The sequence below is a fragment of the Gopherus flavomarginatus genome, chromosome 19 (genome assembly GCF_025201925.1).
Source record: "Gopherus flavomarginatus isolate rGopFla2 chromosome 19, rGopFla2.mat.asm, whole genome shotgun sequence".
NCBI lineage: Eukaryota > Metazoa > Chordata > Testudines > Testudinidae > Gopherus > Gopherus flavomarginatus.
In genome coordinates, this window is record NC_066635.1 from 19962881 (window position 1) to 19978692 (window position 15812).

The window sequence follows — 15812 nt, forward strand, 5'->3', positions numbered from 1 at the left end:
GAGTCTGGGCTGTAATAAGAATATAGCACTGGTAATAATTATAATGTGGTAGATTTAGCTCTATGTCAAAGGCAAGTGCATTCTCATTGCCCAATAAGGATGTAACGTGAAAGTCAGTTAAAAGTCTTATAATATATTATACTTTTATATTATATAATAGACTTATTATATACCAGTCAGTTACCAGGGAAAAAATGTATTTTAAAAGTACACTAAATTTTTTTTTTAAATTTCTCTGCCACACAATGTACAAGTCTGAACAATTTTTATCTAGCAGCTGATTTTACTTTTACAAACCACTTACTGTTAGTTCATCTTCATCAGAGTTGAAGAGATTGTCAAGGTCAGTATAAGAGACTACCAGGTCTGTTTCATGAAACAGGCTAGTTGATGCAGTGCGAGCGTGAGCAGCAATGCGTTGTGCATCTATAAAGAATATGAACATTTTATGCTCGCCATTTATTTAAATTGGGTATTTATTTCTTTTTAAATACTATTCAACTGGAGAAACCCAGATGCTATGAGCTCTTACTGAACTAGCATATGCATAAGTGAGGCTCCTTCACTTTTTACTAACTTATTTTAAAATTTATATCCAACGTATTTTTGAAGGTACAATACTGAAAGTTACCTTCCTAAGTAGCTTCTGAATTCTGAAAAAGATATAAATACACTTTGGAAGTTGCATGAGATGTTACTAAGAACTGCTCTGAATTCTGTTATCCATTCTGTAAGTCATTAATATGTTGCATTTTGAAACAAACATCTTTACCTTGCTTGACAGAAGGACTAAACAGCGACATAGCATCTTCTCCTTCATGGGATAAAACTGTAACATTAGAAGTCCCATCTTCAGCCTGCAAAAAGCAGCACAGGTGATATATGGAGGAGTTGTTTGTGTTTAAAAAAAAAACAACACCTATATTACTGTATTTTTCTCGAAACAAAAGCTCACTGTTGTAAATACAATAATCCTTACATGGCAAGAACCTGTAAACTTGTTAAAACTTCCCAAATAGTTCTTTTTAAATCTACTGCACATAAAGTATTGAAAATATTATAAAAAACTACCAATACTATATAATATAGTTCTATCTTCTAGCATAATTAATACCAAAAGACACAGGACAGATACCAATGTAGTTAATAAACTATTACAGTATTAACATGTGTTCAGGTAAATAAGCAGTCCTATAAGCCATTCAATCTTTACTTCAAAAGCAAAACTTACAAATCAGGGTTTTTTCTGTACTGTGTACTTTTACTGATCATTTCTGCTTGAATGCAAGCATTTTTAATGATAAAGGATTTGCTAGAGAAAAACTACATATTACCATCTATGCTCAGCATAGTTTCAGAACCATTTCATTATTAAAATTAAAGCAATTTGTTTTCATCCAATTATTGATTTATGCCATCATTCCTTTACTCACCTTGTGTTTTCTCCCAGCTTCTCTTTCACTGTTTTGCCTATCCTTTTTGTTATCAGGAAAAAGGAATTCCACGTCACCATCAACAAATGCATAAGGATCAATTTCAGGTTCTTGGTCAGCTTCAGACACTACTGCTACTAGGTATTGGTTTTTACTCTGATATTGCTGCACCAGTTCATCTGAAACCTTTAAAGGCTTCCTACACTGCACCATTAATCTGCACGGAAGAAAAATATAATTACAAAGCTGTATCACCATCTATTGCCTAGGTTAACGTATGAAATATCATCTGCTTTTATACAATTCCAAAGAACTTTTTAGCTAACACAGATTCTCTTAAAAGTTTTCTGGGAGAAGGGTTAAGCAATCACTTGCACAACTTAAAGTCTTTTTATGACCAGGTCATACATAGTACTGCAGCCAGCATAATTTCTTCATTGTCCTTTCCAGAAACCTTAACCCAGACAAAAAAATGAGAGATGGTTCAAAGTCTCACAGCAGATTAAATGTCTGCCATTTCTTGAACATGTACAAAATTATCAAACCAACTACAGTAGCATCTGCTGAACTGCAGTCTACTAACAATGACCAAGATGAAATTATCAGAGTAATTCACTAAATTGGTTTAGCAAGACTGTATGTTTTTATTAGAGTCTAAAGTTCCTGAGCATTTCACTCAAAATCACACAGAGAATTGGGAATTTAAACTCTCTTCGGGACATGGGTGGATCTGAAGAGTAACACACGCAATTACTGTACGCAAACAGTCACAGATGGCTAGTCTTTGCTTGTTTTATGAAGACACTGAGGTATTCAAAAAAGAGAAGACTCTTACAGCATGCATGTGCCACTGGGTTATTAGTTTAAATAATAATGCAGCTTACAAAGCATGTAGATAAAACAACTAAATTTGTGATAGGAGTAGTTCAGTAAACATTAAAATGTTCAACATTCTGTTGCGTTTATACACAGTAGTGACATTATCAGCAAATTTTTTTTTGCTGGCACAAACAAACAGTTAAACCTATGTAATTCATATTCCTGAAGACAGAGAATAAATAAGCCTAACTTCAGAAATTGAAATTCATGAGCATAGAAAACTTCTATCTTGAACTTAAAAAACAAAAAAGTAGAAAAAAGTAGGAAACAAACAAACCTGTAGTATGGTTATAAACACATCCCCTTCTTTGCACTGTCTGCCCCAAAATAGGTGACAAACTTAATCTGGCAACCATTCACCAAAGACAGGAGAGGAGGTGAGCAAAATACAACCTTCAAACGGCAGGAAAGTACCAATAACCTCAATACTAATGTAGCTGTATTATGTCTGCGCCAAACTCAGATACCTTTTCTGCTTGAAAGTTGTTTCTTCTCCAAAGCTCGATATAATGGCCAGTGAGAAAAGCGGGTGCATCTTCAAGAACAGGTTTGCATAAACCTCTATTAAGTCCCAGCTGCACGAAGATCATGGAGACATGCCTTGTTGCTGAATTCATTCATGCCATATGCTCAAATGGTATATGAGCTGACAAGGATATCCATGGTACTTAAGTTTCAGAGCAAAATCACAGCCCTGTCAATAAAAATCTTCAACGCACTTCTATCTTCCCATTTTTCAGTCAATGCTATCACATAAGAAAAGCCAAAGAGACCCCACAACTACCATTGCCTGTTTTGATAGCCTAGGTTAAGAGTAATTGGAGTGTGGAATAGGATAAATTTGTGAGACACCACAAAGAGGCCTACAGAAATGAATAGAGGATAGCACAAGCCATTTCAGGAATTACATTTATTTAAGGGAGGAACTACCTTAACCTCTGTACCTGAGAAGACACACTGATACTCTCAGGCTTCCCTCAGCACCTTAAACATCTTCTCAGCATAAGACAAAACAGTGGATTGGATGCAAAAGCATAACTTGGCAATTTTCTTTCAATCAAGACCATTTTGAAATAGAGCGCAGTCCAACCTGACTCTCAATCCCATAAACCTGGCATTATTTAGAATAGCTTCTGTGCAGCATCTTACAGCTAACGGGGACTTCAACCCATCCTTCTCAGGCAACGATGATATGCTTGATCAGATCTTGTATCTCCAGGATTATCCCCAGGCAGGCAATGAACTTGCTGTGATTGTACGTCAGACAGCTGGCATTTACTATTGGAGCAACACTTGATACAGCTGGAGTGCTTTTCCCTTTTCCAACATCCTATATAAACTAACACAACAAAAAAACTTGGAAAACTAACTCGTTAGAAACAAGCAATTTGAGTAACAAGACAAACAGCTAGAAGAAAGATTTTAAGTATTTGCTTTCTTTAAGTATCCAAAGGAAAAAAATATATAGTAGCAAGCTATTCTGGAATAATTATAGTCAATAAATTGTTAAACTAGGGCTATAAAAAAGGAAAGATGAAACTTCTTACTCTGACAAGAGTAAACCTTGAATTAGAATATATATTTCTTTACTGTCTGGAAGGGTGGAAGAAACTGACAATTGAATGTTGTAACACTACACAGGCTATGTCTTGAAAGAATTCCCAGACCCTGCTAGCTGGAAAACTAAAACTATCAGCCAAAGGCCAGTATAAAAGATAGAGAGAAGAAAAGCTCCAGTACCTCTGCTGCTGCTCTCAGCATTTCAAAACAGCAAAATAGTTATGATAGTTGTCAGTTTGACTATTACACAAAGGGTGTGAATAGCCAGTGAAACTGACAGTCTTAGTTTCACTCTCCTGCTGTGGTAGAAAGCTATAAGCAGTAGACAAACTGGCTACAGTAACTCCTCACTTAAAGCTGTCTGGTTAACGTTGTGTCCTTGTTACGTTGCTGATCAAATTAGGGAACATGCTCATTTAATGTTGCGTAATGCTCCCTTCTAACGACATTTGGCAGCTGCCTGCTGTGTCTACTGCTTGCAGGAAGAGCAGTCTGTTGCAGCTAGCTGGTGTGGGCTTGGAACTAGGATGGACCAGCAGCCTCCTATCAGCTCCCTGCTCTCCTAAGTTCCCTGTGCAGCAGCTGCCTGCAGTTCAGCTGTGTCCCCACCCCTCCACTGCCATGTGCTGCTCCTGCCCTCTGCCTTGGAGCTGCTCCCCGAGACTCCTGCTTGCTGTGCCGGGGGGGGGGGGGGGGGGGGCGGGGGAGGAAGAAGGGGGGTAATGTCAGAGTGTCCCCCTCCCCCCTGCACCCCACTTACCATCTTCCATAGAGCAGGGCTCAGGACAGAGAGAGCTTGTAGCATCTGTGGTCTCAGCAAGCTGATCTAATTAACAAGGCAGTGTACTTAAGGGAAATGTGCATATCTCCCTCCATTCCTGCTGCCTTGCAGAGTGAGAGGGTTAACTTTGAGGGCTCAACCAATTGCTAGTTCATTAGTTAGCAGTAAGGGATATATCCCACCCTCTGACTCCTCCACCTCAACCAAGCTTCACAATCGTCATCACTATGTACCAATATTAAACTGTTTAAAACGTATAGTGGGGGGGGGCTGTCTTATCTGGTGAGGAAAATTTCCCTGGAACCTAACCCGCTCATTTACATTAAATTCTTATGGGTAAATTGGATTCGCTTAACATCATTTTGTTTAAAGTTACATTTTTCAGGAACGTAACTAACTACAACATTAAGTGAGGAGTTACTGTATTTACAATCTCAGCAAAGAAAACGGCAATTGTTTGCATGCAGTTCACATTTGGAAGGTTCTCTTTTCAACTATATGGGCTACAATTTGAAATTTTATACACACACACGCTTAAATTTTGCTGACACGGATGGATCAGGCACCTTCTTTCACCAGGAGAAGCTCCCTACAAAGTGATGAGTAAGTTTTCAAGCCCTGTATTTTATTTAAATGAGTACAACAATTAGAATTAAAAAAAAATTTAAGAAGATTAGTTTAAGTCCTTTTGGTGGTTTATTTTCTGGCAATATTTCCTTCTGTGAGTTCCAATACCTATCCTTTTTTAGCAAGCCAAAGACAAAATGCTTGTATGACTGCACATCAAGAAATTGGTACATTTCCATCAAGTTAAAACTTCACATAGTAGTAAACACTGGAAGAATATGGTTCAGACTGGAAATAATACACAATCAATCAACAGGGCTGTTCCTCAAACACATTTCTCTACTGTGAAAGTCATCAATACTTTCTAGAGTCAGTTTCTGCTGCTACATGAACTTGTAGCTACTGAGTTTACAGGAAGGAAACATTTCGCTTTCTGCACCATTCTTATATCAATCTAGGAGTGTTTCTGAAAGAAGCAAGTCCACAAAAGAAAAACTGGCATAAAAGAGTATGTAAATATATCCAGAGGACTAGTTTAATATATAAAGAGCAGAGATGCTATTATTTTGACTCAATCAAATTAACTTTAAAACTAAAAGCTATTGCCTCTAACTCGTTCCATAATTTATCAAAACTATGGAAGTCTTAAGGGGGCGAGGGGGCAGAAGTGATGAAGTGAGCTGCAGACAGACTCAAATTAACATTTTGGGCAAAATGTTAAAAATCTCACTACAGCTAAACTTCTAAACCAATTTATAAAATCTGAAAGAATCTGTACCCTTTTATCTATCTGGAACTGAACACAGTCTCTCTTTAAAAAACCCACATAGCTCAAGCTTTCTTACAGTGCTAAAATACTACAAGGAGGTAGCTTATGGTGGCTTGAGGATCATTTTACAGAGGGCTGAAAAACCAGTTTCCAAAAGAAACCTAGATTGAGTCTTATCCAAATAAGTTTGTCTGCCCTGAAGAAAGATTATTTAAAAGTAAGCATTTCCATGAGATTTGTGGGCTATTAGCATCAACAACAGAAATCTCAATAGTTAGCTTTCCTTGACTGATAACCTCAATCTCTTTATTAAGGCATTTTTCTGCAAGATACAAAAGAAGTGTCACATTGAATAAAAAAGCACTGATTGGGGCACTGCAACAGAGATAACTGAACAGTCCCTTGACCTCAACAACCAGATTGCAGATATTTTACAGTAGCTGTGGCCCCTCTTAAAAACTGATGTCTTCCAGGCAGCATGACTGACTCCTCTTCTGCTCCCAGTAATAATACCAAGTATGTACTTTCTAAAGGTCACTCAAAACAATTGCTTTTTCTCACCACAGCTTCTGAAACACTTGAAACAAAGGTAAAACAGAGTATATGAAGCTTCTAGAGTTTAACAGAATGAGGCCAATCAATTATCTTCTACGAACCTACAGATATCTTCTTTATTTTATATATACAGAAGACTCAATATGAGAAGAGGAAAAAAAAATCAGTCTCTGGCTCACACTTTTTCTTTGAAAATGGAATCAAATGTCCTCAGACAAAAATTCCCCAATACTTAGCAAGTCTGATCTGAAGCAGAGCTGACCTTCCAAGCTGAACTGCTGTTAAAAATCTTTCAGCTATTTCCCTGTCCAGTACAAGAGAGTTTCCATTGCTGGCTTCTTGCTCTATATCCCTTCAATGTGTAATACGGGCTAATGCAGCTATGTTGCTACCTGAGACTAATATTTTTAGCCCCCCCCAAAAAACTTCCAGAATTTTAGATAAAACACTAGTTTAATGTTAAGGTAGCAGCACGGAGCAAAAGCCGTCTTCAGCATGCTTCTCTGACCGAGTATTTCTAATTATACAAACAGTGGGACGAGTCTGGATCTCCACCTAGAAAGGACTATCAAAGCAGTCCTACTTGCAATATAACTGACTATAGAATTCTAGCTTACAGACAGATCCAACTATCAAGAACATGTTTTCCTCTTCTGTGCTAGGTTCTTCTGATCACAAAGGAAGAGGCAGAAGAACACAGAAGGGTAGCCCATTATGAAAAAAAGAGGCTACGCTAGAACACAGGCTGGAGTTGCTCTGAAAATGCTCCTGCACACATTTATATGGAAAATGATTTGAGCTTTTCAAAAAGAGTCAAACAAGAGGGAGAATTAAACAGGTATTCAAAGGAACATATATTACAGCATATAAAAGCTAGTCAGACACATGGACAAACATATACTGTTTCTATGTATTCATCTATTAAAACTGGAACTACAAGCACGTTCCCACACCTACAGGATTCTCTTGGTCTGAGACCTTCTACAATGCATATGATGGAAGTGGGGGCAGAGGAGGGTGTGTAAGAATGGGACTTACAGTGGACCTGAATCAAAGACTTGAAGAAATCATGACCACAGAACTCTTATCCTGTGTTCACTTAAAAGCAGCAGATGCCTTTTTGTCTACCAGGCTAATTTTTACTAATGTGCCTTCTAGTGGCCTGGATCACATACAGCTAAACTCAGTAATGTGGAAAAATCAGAACTATAAAAATAATCAATCCAGTTTTAAAAGGAGAATTTGACCAAATAGGAAAGTCAAGTTTCAGTTCAGTCTCTTAAATCATGAACTATTAATTAAGATTTGAAAGTTGTTACAAAACTCAAGTCTGTTAGAAAGATACCAATCCTTCTACTGGACAACTAGGAATCTATTTGGGTCCACTGGGTGGGAAGGAGTAAATACACTTTACAGTCCCAAACAGGCACAATTCATCTGCAGAAGAGAGATTAATGATGGAAACATGAACAGTACCCCTTGACTGTGCTCTTCAATTCCTCCTAATTTAAGCTGTGAGTTAGCAAGGTCCTTACTCATGTGCCTAACTTTATGCAAGCAAGTAGTTGTAGTAGTCAGTGGGACTACTCACACTCATACGTTTAAAGTTAGCTGTGACTTTAAGGCCATTATATCTTGGGCTCCAGGTCAGCAGACAAACTTACAGTACCTATTCTGTTTCATGACATATTTCCATATGGTAAAAAACTCTTGACTTTTGATTACAAACACACACCAAACTTTCATTTTGGAGATTCAGCTCTGTGATAAAGAATCTCAAATTATTACAAGGCACTTTTAATGGTTTTTCTCTAAGGACACCAACATTTTCCGAACTCAGACAAATGAATGCTCTCTCTATTGCATGAATGGAGTTCCTAAAGGGTTACTGTGAAACTCAAATGTCCTTTCACAAAAATCATTGACGTTTTGAATGAGATTGCAGTTCAAATACCACATACTGTATTAAAGAAATGACATACTAATCTGGTTTAAAAAAGACTCTGTTTGGCAATTTTATAGTGAGTTACATTATTGAGTGCTTTCAAAAAAAATACCTACTCTGTAACTGATGTTATGTTGTCCTGCCCAGTTGGTCCTACTGGATCATCTCTGAATTTATCACTTGGAAGTTGTGGTGGTAAGAATTCCACATCCTTTTTCTTTGGAACTTTGTAAAACTTCCAAGTAGTGTTAGCATCATCTTCCTCCAAATTCATTGCAGTACCAACATACATTGTAGGTTCTATAACTTCTGGGAATTGAGGTGGAAAAGGCTGAGACAAGGGGTCTATCCTGTCTTCCATTGTTTTTGTGGGAACCAAGGGATCTGGTGTTGGCATCTGATAGAAATGCTGGCTCTGAGGAGTAGAAGGAGTTTTAGTTACCCCTTCATCAACTACATCACATGGGTGGGGACTAAGTGGTGGTGGTTGAGGTGAATTTGCCATTTCACTGCCATGCATCTGAGGAGTCTTTGCTACATCATTATTAGTTCTGATATTTGAAAATCTCACTTGACTGTCTGGTGCTGTGATCACAAGCCTCTGACTTGCTGAATCTGCCTCCATGGCAACATCGTCACTAATAGATGCACGATGGTGAAAAGGAGTCAGAGGGCGTTTTTGTGGCTTATCCCCCTTCTCTTGCTTCTCATTTGTCTTGTGCTTCGGAGCTGCTTGTTGTTGTTGGCCTACAGGTGGTGCCTGCCCCTGCTGACCCGAACTTCTTGGTTTAAGATTTTTGTGCCTGGAAAACAAATGGACAATAATATTTCAATGAATCCCTGAAGTATATCTACACTTATACTTGATTTTTCTTTAAAAATAAATACATCACTTTTGAGAAATTCTAAGTATTCTAGAACAGTGCTTCTCAAAGCCGGTCTGCCACTTGTTCAGGGAAAGCCTCTGGTGGTCCGGGCCGGTTTGTTTACCTGCTGTGTCTGCAGGTTAGGCCGATCGCGGCTCCCACTGGCTGCGGTTCGCAGCTCCAAGCCAATGGAGGCTGTGGAAAGCGGCGCGGGTCGAGGGAAGTGCTAGCCGCCCTTCCGACAGCCCCCATTGGCCTGGAGCGGCGAACCACAGCCAGTGGGAGCCGCGATCGGCCGAACCTGGAGATGCGGCAGGTAAACAAAACTGGCCCAGACCACTAGAGGCTTTCCCTGAACAAGCAGCAGCCCGACTTTGTAAAGCACTGTTCTAGAAGGTATTAAAGAGTGAAGCAGGAAAAATATGGTAGCCTAGTTTTGAGAGAGAGAGAAGTTGGGTGAGGTAATATCTTTTATTGGAAGACAAGCTTTTGAACTACACAAAATTCTTCTTCAGATCTGGAACATATAATTATGAAAACCCAAGTAATCCACTATTAATTCACACTTTTAGTTAATTCAGATTAACTTTCCTTTGTGCCTGTGCAGATAAGCTCTTAAACTTAATCATTAACATCACAGCCACATAACATTTGATATTCTGTGTGGTGTAACAACAAAAAAAGTCCAAAAAGCCCCAACCTAGGCTACCATTGGGATTAATGGTACTTCTATTACATTTCAAACACAACTGTTAGTATGTTCTCGAAATCTTTTCCCCCACACTTTTCAAAGCAAATAAATATAACAGAAATCTGGAAATTAGAACACAAGGTTTTTCCAGTGGTCTCTAGGTATTGTGCGATGTTCACTGGAAGCAAGTGCTGCTTAATACTGTTAATCAGCCATAACAGGGGTTTCCAATCCACTCACCTTTCTGGAGAATGCAGATACTGCCCCAACAAAGGGAAAAGTATCTCCTTCCCAAATCCTCAAGGCCCCACACCAGCTCTTTCTGACTTCTTCCTCCTATACCTGCCAACACCACATTAGGATTCTTTGGCTAGTGCAAAGATTATGAATGCTCCCTCCCACTAGGGAGGTAGCATATTGCCTCTCTAGTCCCAGGCCTTACGTGCCCTCAGAACTCCACATTTGAATTCAGAAATCCACATTTAGCTGCCATTAGATCACTGTGCTGATACATGCAAAGAAAGAAAAATCCACTTGTTAGTCTAACTGTAGGTGTGAGCCCTTCACCAAGAGTCTATAATGGAGTTCAGGACTCAGGATACATGACCTAATAAATCATCATGTAGGTCCTGCACAGTACTGACAGTTATGGTTTAGTATTCCCAAGTCCGTCATTAAAACCCTTCCCGCATACTTCACTGTGTCTACATTATTGGACAAGTCTACTAGGTACTATACCTTGAGCAATTGCAATTTGTCCTCTGTGTGGCTTCAACAAAATCCCAGGATGCTACTTTGTCAGCTGTCTCTTCAACACATAAGCCATTTGACGTAGCAGAATACTTTCTCCTACGATTCAATATTGGGGAGTTATTGTTAACTAGAATGTATGTTATCTCGTAGTTTTTACCCTCTGCTAAATGTTAATAGATACTAGAGTCAGGAAAGATAATAAACGTTATACTGAAGAAATAAGCAATGTGAACTAGCATTTGCAGTAAGTTACTTCTTTAAAGTGTTTCAAAAAGTAACACACACTTTGCTGATTAACAACAGGCTTTAGTAGCCTTGCTTCAAACTATTTTGTGCAGCAAGAAGCTGTACAATATTTATATATAATTAAGGCATATATTTAATAACAGCTTTAATGTCAGTTTCAGAAAGGAGTACATACTTGTTCTGTGCTCTGTTCATATTGCATTCTTGCCAAACTCGATCCACCACCTGATTGGCTAGTTTTCTAGGGATTTTGCCACCGTGGTGGCTAGTACTGTCAGAGCTAAATCCATCAGAAACAGAAGAAAATTTCACCCACTTCTGGGCTGACTGAGCATCAACTGAAAATAGAAAAGCAGCATAAAAGTAAAATAATAATAATAATAATAATTTTAGCCAATCGGGCAACATGACTCTAGAGGTCCATACAACTCAAAAACCGTTCCAGTCGATGTGCAAAACAAAACACCATCCTTTGAGGGATGTATTTTGTTACGTATTTTAAAATTAGGAATAAAAAAAGTAGGAAAAAATGTAGGTATACATGGTGTACAGTGAGATAGTGTCATGTCATACAGAAAAACAGCATACAAATTTAAACTGAAGTGAGTTCCCATGCCACCTCAAATTTCTTTAGAAGCTACATTGAACATTTAATAGAATCTCACTCCTGCAATAGGAACACTATTGAACCTATCCAAGAACAAATGTATTTTGCATTTTGTGATCATATTAAACAATCTCTGCTGTTTTCGCTCTTTCATGTGTTATCACAAGTAGAATGACTCTCTCCCCCCACCCCTAACAAGGTGTATTACTCTGGTCAATATTTTTCTTCATGAGCCAAATATTAGAAAGAAAACCTCCTCCCCTAGAAGAAAATATATCTCTAGGACTACTGCACCTCTTTTTCAAGGAACAAGTTTAAATATACATTTCAAACTAAAAGCAGCACCAACAGGACTTCTTAAGCATATATTTGCGTGTAACTTGTGTGTGTGCACGCGTACTTTATATAGATATAAAAACACCCAAAAACATGTAAACTGTATAAAAATAATTCTTAATCCTTCACCATATACAGTTTGATCCAAAGGCCACTGAAGTCAACAGGAATCTTTACAGTAACTTCAGTGGGTTTTAATTCCATCCCTTAACATGGCCTTCTGCAATTCCTATTGCATTTTGATATTCCCCAATTATCTAATATACTATTCATTGGGGGAACACAGATGAATAATTAAGTGCAGGTATATACTGTAACCATTTTGAAGGATGTAAATTCCAAAGGAAGACGACTTATGTAGAATGGTACAAAGGGCATGATGCCTTCTGCATTTACTAAATTATATTTTTACTTGTGATTTGTGTCGTGCTGCATTTGGATGAAAATTGGAATTTAATTAAAAATGCATAAACACACCAATATTTTATTAATTAAATACCTTAGATGTGCTGTATATGTACATATCAAAAACTTTATTCATGTGTTGTATGTAAAACGGATTTTTTGAAACAAGAATTATTAGTTGGGAGTTAGTAAATTGGCTGATTAAGAATCTGGCCCATGACAACCCAAAACAAAGGTATTTAGGTACCCAAAGATGCAGTAGGAATTTAAGTGCCTAATCCCCACCGGAATCAATGGGAAAGAGATCCAAACTTGTTTAAGATCTTTTGAAAATCTCACTAGACACCTATCTGCATCTTTAGGCACCTAAGTATTTTTGATAATCTGTCCTTATGTGCTTCAAGTTTTTCGAATTAATAGACCTCATCCCCTGGTTTTTATTCACAGATTGGAAGAGGAAGGGGAAAAAAAAAAAAATAAAGGCAGCTTTCCAGCTTTCCCCATCGGTTTCTTAATTCTGAATCAATTAGTCCAAAAGAAAATATTCTCTCTGCACCTGTTAGCTAGACTGAAACCATAAGTAATGAATGTGGAAGCTTCTCTACACAACAAAAAAAAAAAAACAACCCTCACAGTACTGACATTTGGAAATATGTAAATATCAGCATTTCCTCAACCGTAAAAACTGAAAATACAGATGCTTAATGCAGTACATAATAGTGACATTTATAAAACTTGAGCTGACCTCAAAAACAAAAAATGTTTTCCTCTAATTCTGTATGTAATCAGAAAAGCAACACTAACTCATTAAAAGATGCAGAGGTTTCATTGACACAGCATTTTTTTTATTTGTTGTTTCAATTATGTTCATAGTAAATTTAGGTCCTTAATATAGGCTAAAGTTAAGTTTATCATAATTTCAAACAGCATTGTTTTTAAAAAGAAAAAATGCAGGACTTAAATTTAAAAAAATCTATTTTAAAAATCATTGATTTTTATTCACTCTGGCTAAGGAGGTATTCAAAAGTCTCAAGGCAGTGACTAGACTTTCATTAGAAGAGCTCTAGTGCTAACACTAAGACTTTCCCGACTCTTGAATTCTGAGTTTTTTAGCCTGATACAGATTGACAACTGAAAACTACACCTGTGATTGCTCATAGATGAGAAAGTAAGCGGCCTTCTCCAACATTATCAAAATGCTCTGGAATCAGCCTTTAAGCAATGTAAAGAGGCTGGGAATGTCACCTTTTCACTCCCAAACCAGAGTTTCTGCATAACAGTTACAAGTACTGTCCACCCAAACCAACATTCAGGTTTTAAATTACAACCATTTTGCAAATATCATTCTTGTACTAAATTAATATTTTTATAAAAAATTCAGAAGTGTTAATGATAAAAATCTAGTATATTATTACAATTCAAATAGTTTTAGGATTAAAGTGACAGTTAAAGGACAACACACTGGAGGTTACAAATCAATTGCATAGAGTGCTCTGAATACTATCTAAACATTCTGAGAGTTTATTTTAAGCAGAAACCTCAAGACAGTTTTCTTTTTGGAAAAGGGAATATTGACTATACCTGTCTGAACTTCCTCTGGGGACGTAGGTGGAGTCAAAGTTACAGAAGACATGACAGGATCCCTTGTGGAAACAGGCACTTGGTGGACACCCAAGCAAGTAGTTGAACAGTGAGAAATCCCCACAGTGCTAGGAGCAGGAACGTCTGTCTGAGGAACTAGAACAAAGCATGCTGGGTAGACCATTCGCACACCAGCTAAAAAAGAAGCATATAGTCATTATATATATATATATATATATATATTTCAACTCAGTCATTGAGTACCAGCTACATGACCAAATATGAGATTCTCTCTCTCCAGTCTTTAGGTTTTTGGTTTTGTTTTGTTTTGTTTTTAAATCACATTGCAATATTAACTACTGCCTTATATATTATATGAGAGAACTAAAACAAGCCAGAAAACTTGAGGCCAATCATGTAGCTCCTTTCACTGTTTCATAAAGAATGACTGAATAGCAGTCATTCTGAGAGGTTTGGTTTAATTATGTTAAATATGTTAATGTATTGTAACTGTTGCAGTACCAGTGACAGTTCTTGTTCAGAGGTATTCTGATGAAGTCTAAAACCATTTTTCTATACAAGGTGTTCCAACATATAAAACGGCTATTATGCCACCAGTTACTGTGATGAGTTTCAATACCATTACAAGCTCTCCTTTCTTGTAATTATCCTCCTGTCCACTGCTATTCTAAATGTGTTACTTGTCAGTCATTCAATATAATTTACCCTACTTTTTCAGTTTCTCCAATATAGCAACTTCATTCAACAGGGGCACTCCTTGTCAATTAATTCATACTTGGTATTGTGGCAACTTCACTTTGGTAGAAGTTTCTTCATTTTAATCTCTCCCACCCCCAAGTATTTGCTTCTTTGCTACTATTAAAAAAGAAAGAGTCAGCTACAGTAAAATTAAGGCATTTTTAATAATTTAGCCTAGCAAATAAAGGTCACATATTTGTGCTGGCTTAATAGTGAAGTCAGGTTTTCTTTTGCACATTTCCTTCCATTATTATTTTTAAAGACGAGTGGGGAAGAGATTACCTTATATGTCTTACTTATAAATTAAAAATTAAGCTGTTAATTATAGAAATAACTTGTATAATTAAGATTGTATAGTATGTCATCTGTACTACAATCTCTTTTCTGTAAAAGTTCAGTCTCCTATGAAACTTTCGGTACAGGATCTCAGCTCAAGATAGGATATAGTTTAGGGAGGGGGAGTACAGACATAGGCTTTGTATACGTTACTTGAAAGAGGGGGGAGGTGAAACTGGTAGATAAAGTCAACAATTTCCAATATTTTAAACTTCCTAAAAAGCTGAAAATATATGCTGGGTTTCCTTAAATAGAAATTTCACAGGCTAACAAACATGACAGACGAAAGGTATCTGGGTATTCAAGTAAAGAAATTCAAAGATTCCAATTAAGTTTATTACAGTAAGATCTCTGTCCTGCCTAATAGGACCTCCTATTTGATCCCCAGTTTTTTACTTCAGTTCAACAGGGGCTGTAAGTACAGCGGGAACAAACACTGGGAATGTCTTAGATCATTCAATGATGAACTCTCTGGTCAATTGAAGAGCACTGTTGACTGGCTGTTATGGAAAGAAGTTATCCTTGGCTTTGTGTATCAAATCCAGAGGCTCAATGCTAAAGTTTATGAAGGCACTCTTTACAATGCTGACCAGTTCACCTCACTGCTTCCTTGTAGCCCTCACCTGTTTGTTATAAAATAATAGAATAATATTTTCTAAAGTCTTATACTTAGACTTTAAACTCTTGAGGGCAGAGCATCTCTATTATATTTACACAACTATTAGCAAAAAGGAGGCCCATGT

The 15812-nt window shown here is 37.4% G+C and overlaps 1 protein-coding gene across 2 annotated transcripts in view; it reads right to left on the minus strand.

The window, feature by feature from the left end:
- MED13 (mediator complex subunit 13) overlaps positions 1 to 15812 on the minus strand; it is a 76559-nt gene that overhangs the window by 22239 nt on the left and 38508 nt on the right. Inside the window, exons 6-13 of one of the 2 annotated variants that reach the window (XM_050928761.1) lie at positions 13975 to 14169; positions 11221 to 11383; positions 10785 to 10895; positions 9061 to 9292; positions 8606 to 8904; positions 1434 to 1650; positions 773 to 857; positions 305 to 426 (exon numbers count right to left, since the gene is read on the minus strand). In XM_050928761.1, coding sequence (XP_050784718.1) covers positions 305 to 426; positions 773 to 857; positions 1434 to 1650; positions 8606 to 8904; positions 9061 to 9292; positions 10785 to 10895; positions 11221 to 11383; positions 13975 to 14169 — 1424 coding nt within the window. Of the gene's footprint in view, positions 1 to 304; positions 427 to 772; positions 858 to 1433; positions 1651 to 8605; positions 9293 to 10784; positions 10896 to 11220; positions 11384 to 13974; positions 14170 to 15812 lie in introns of both variants that reach the window. The other variant, XM_050928760.1, reaches the window with a different exon arrangement.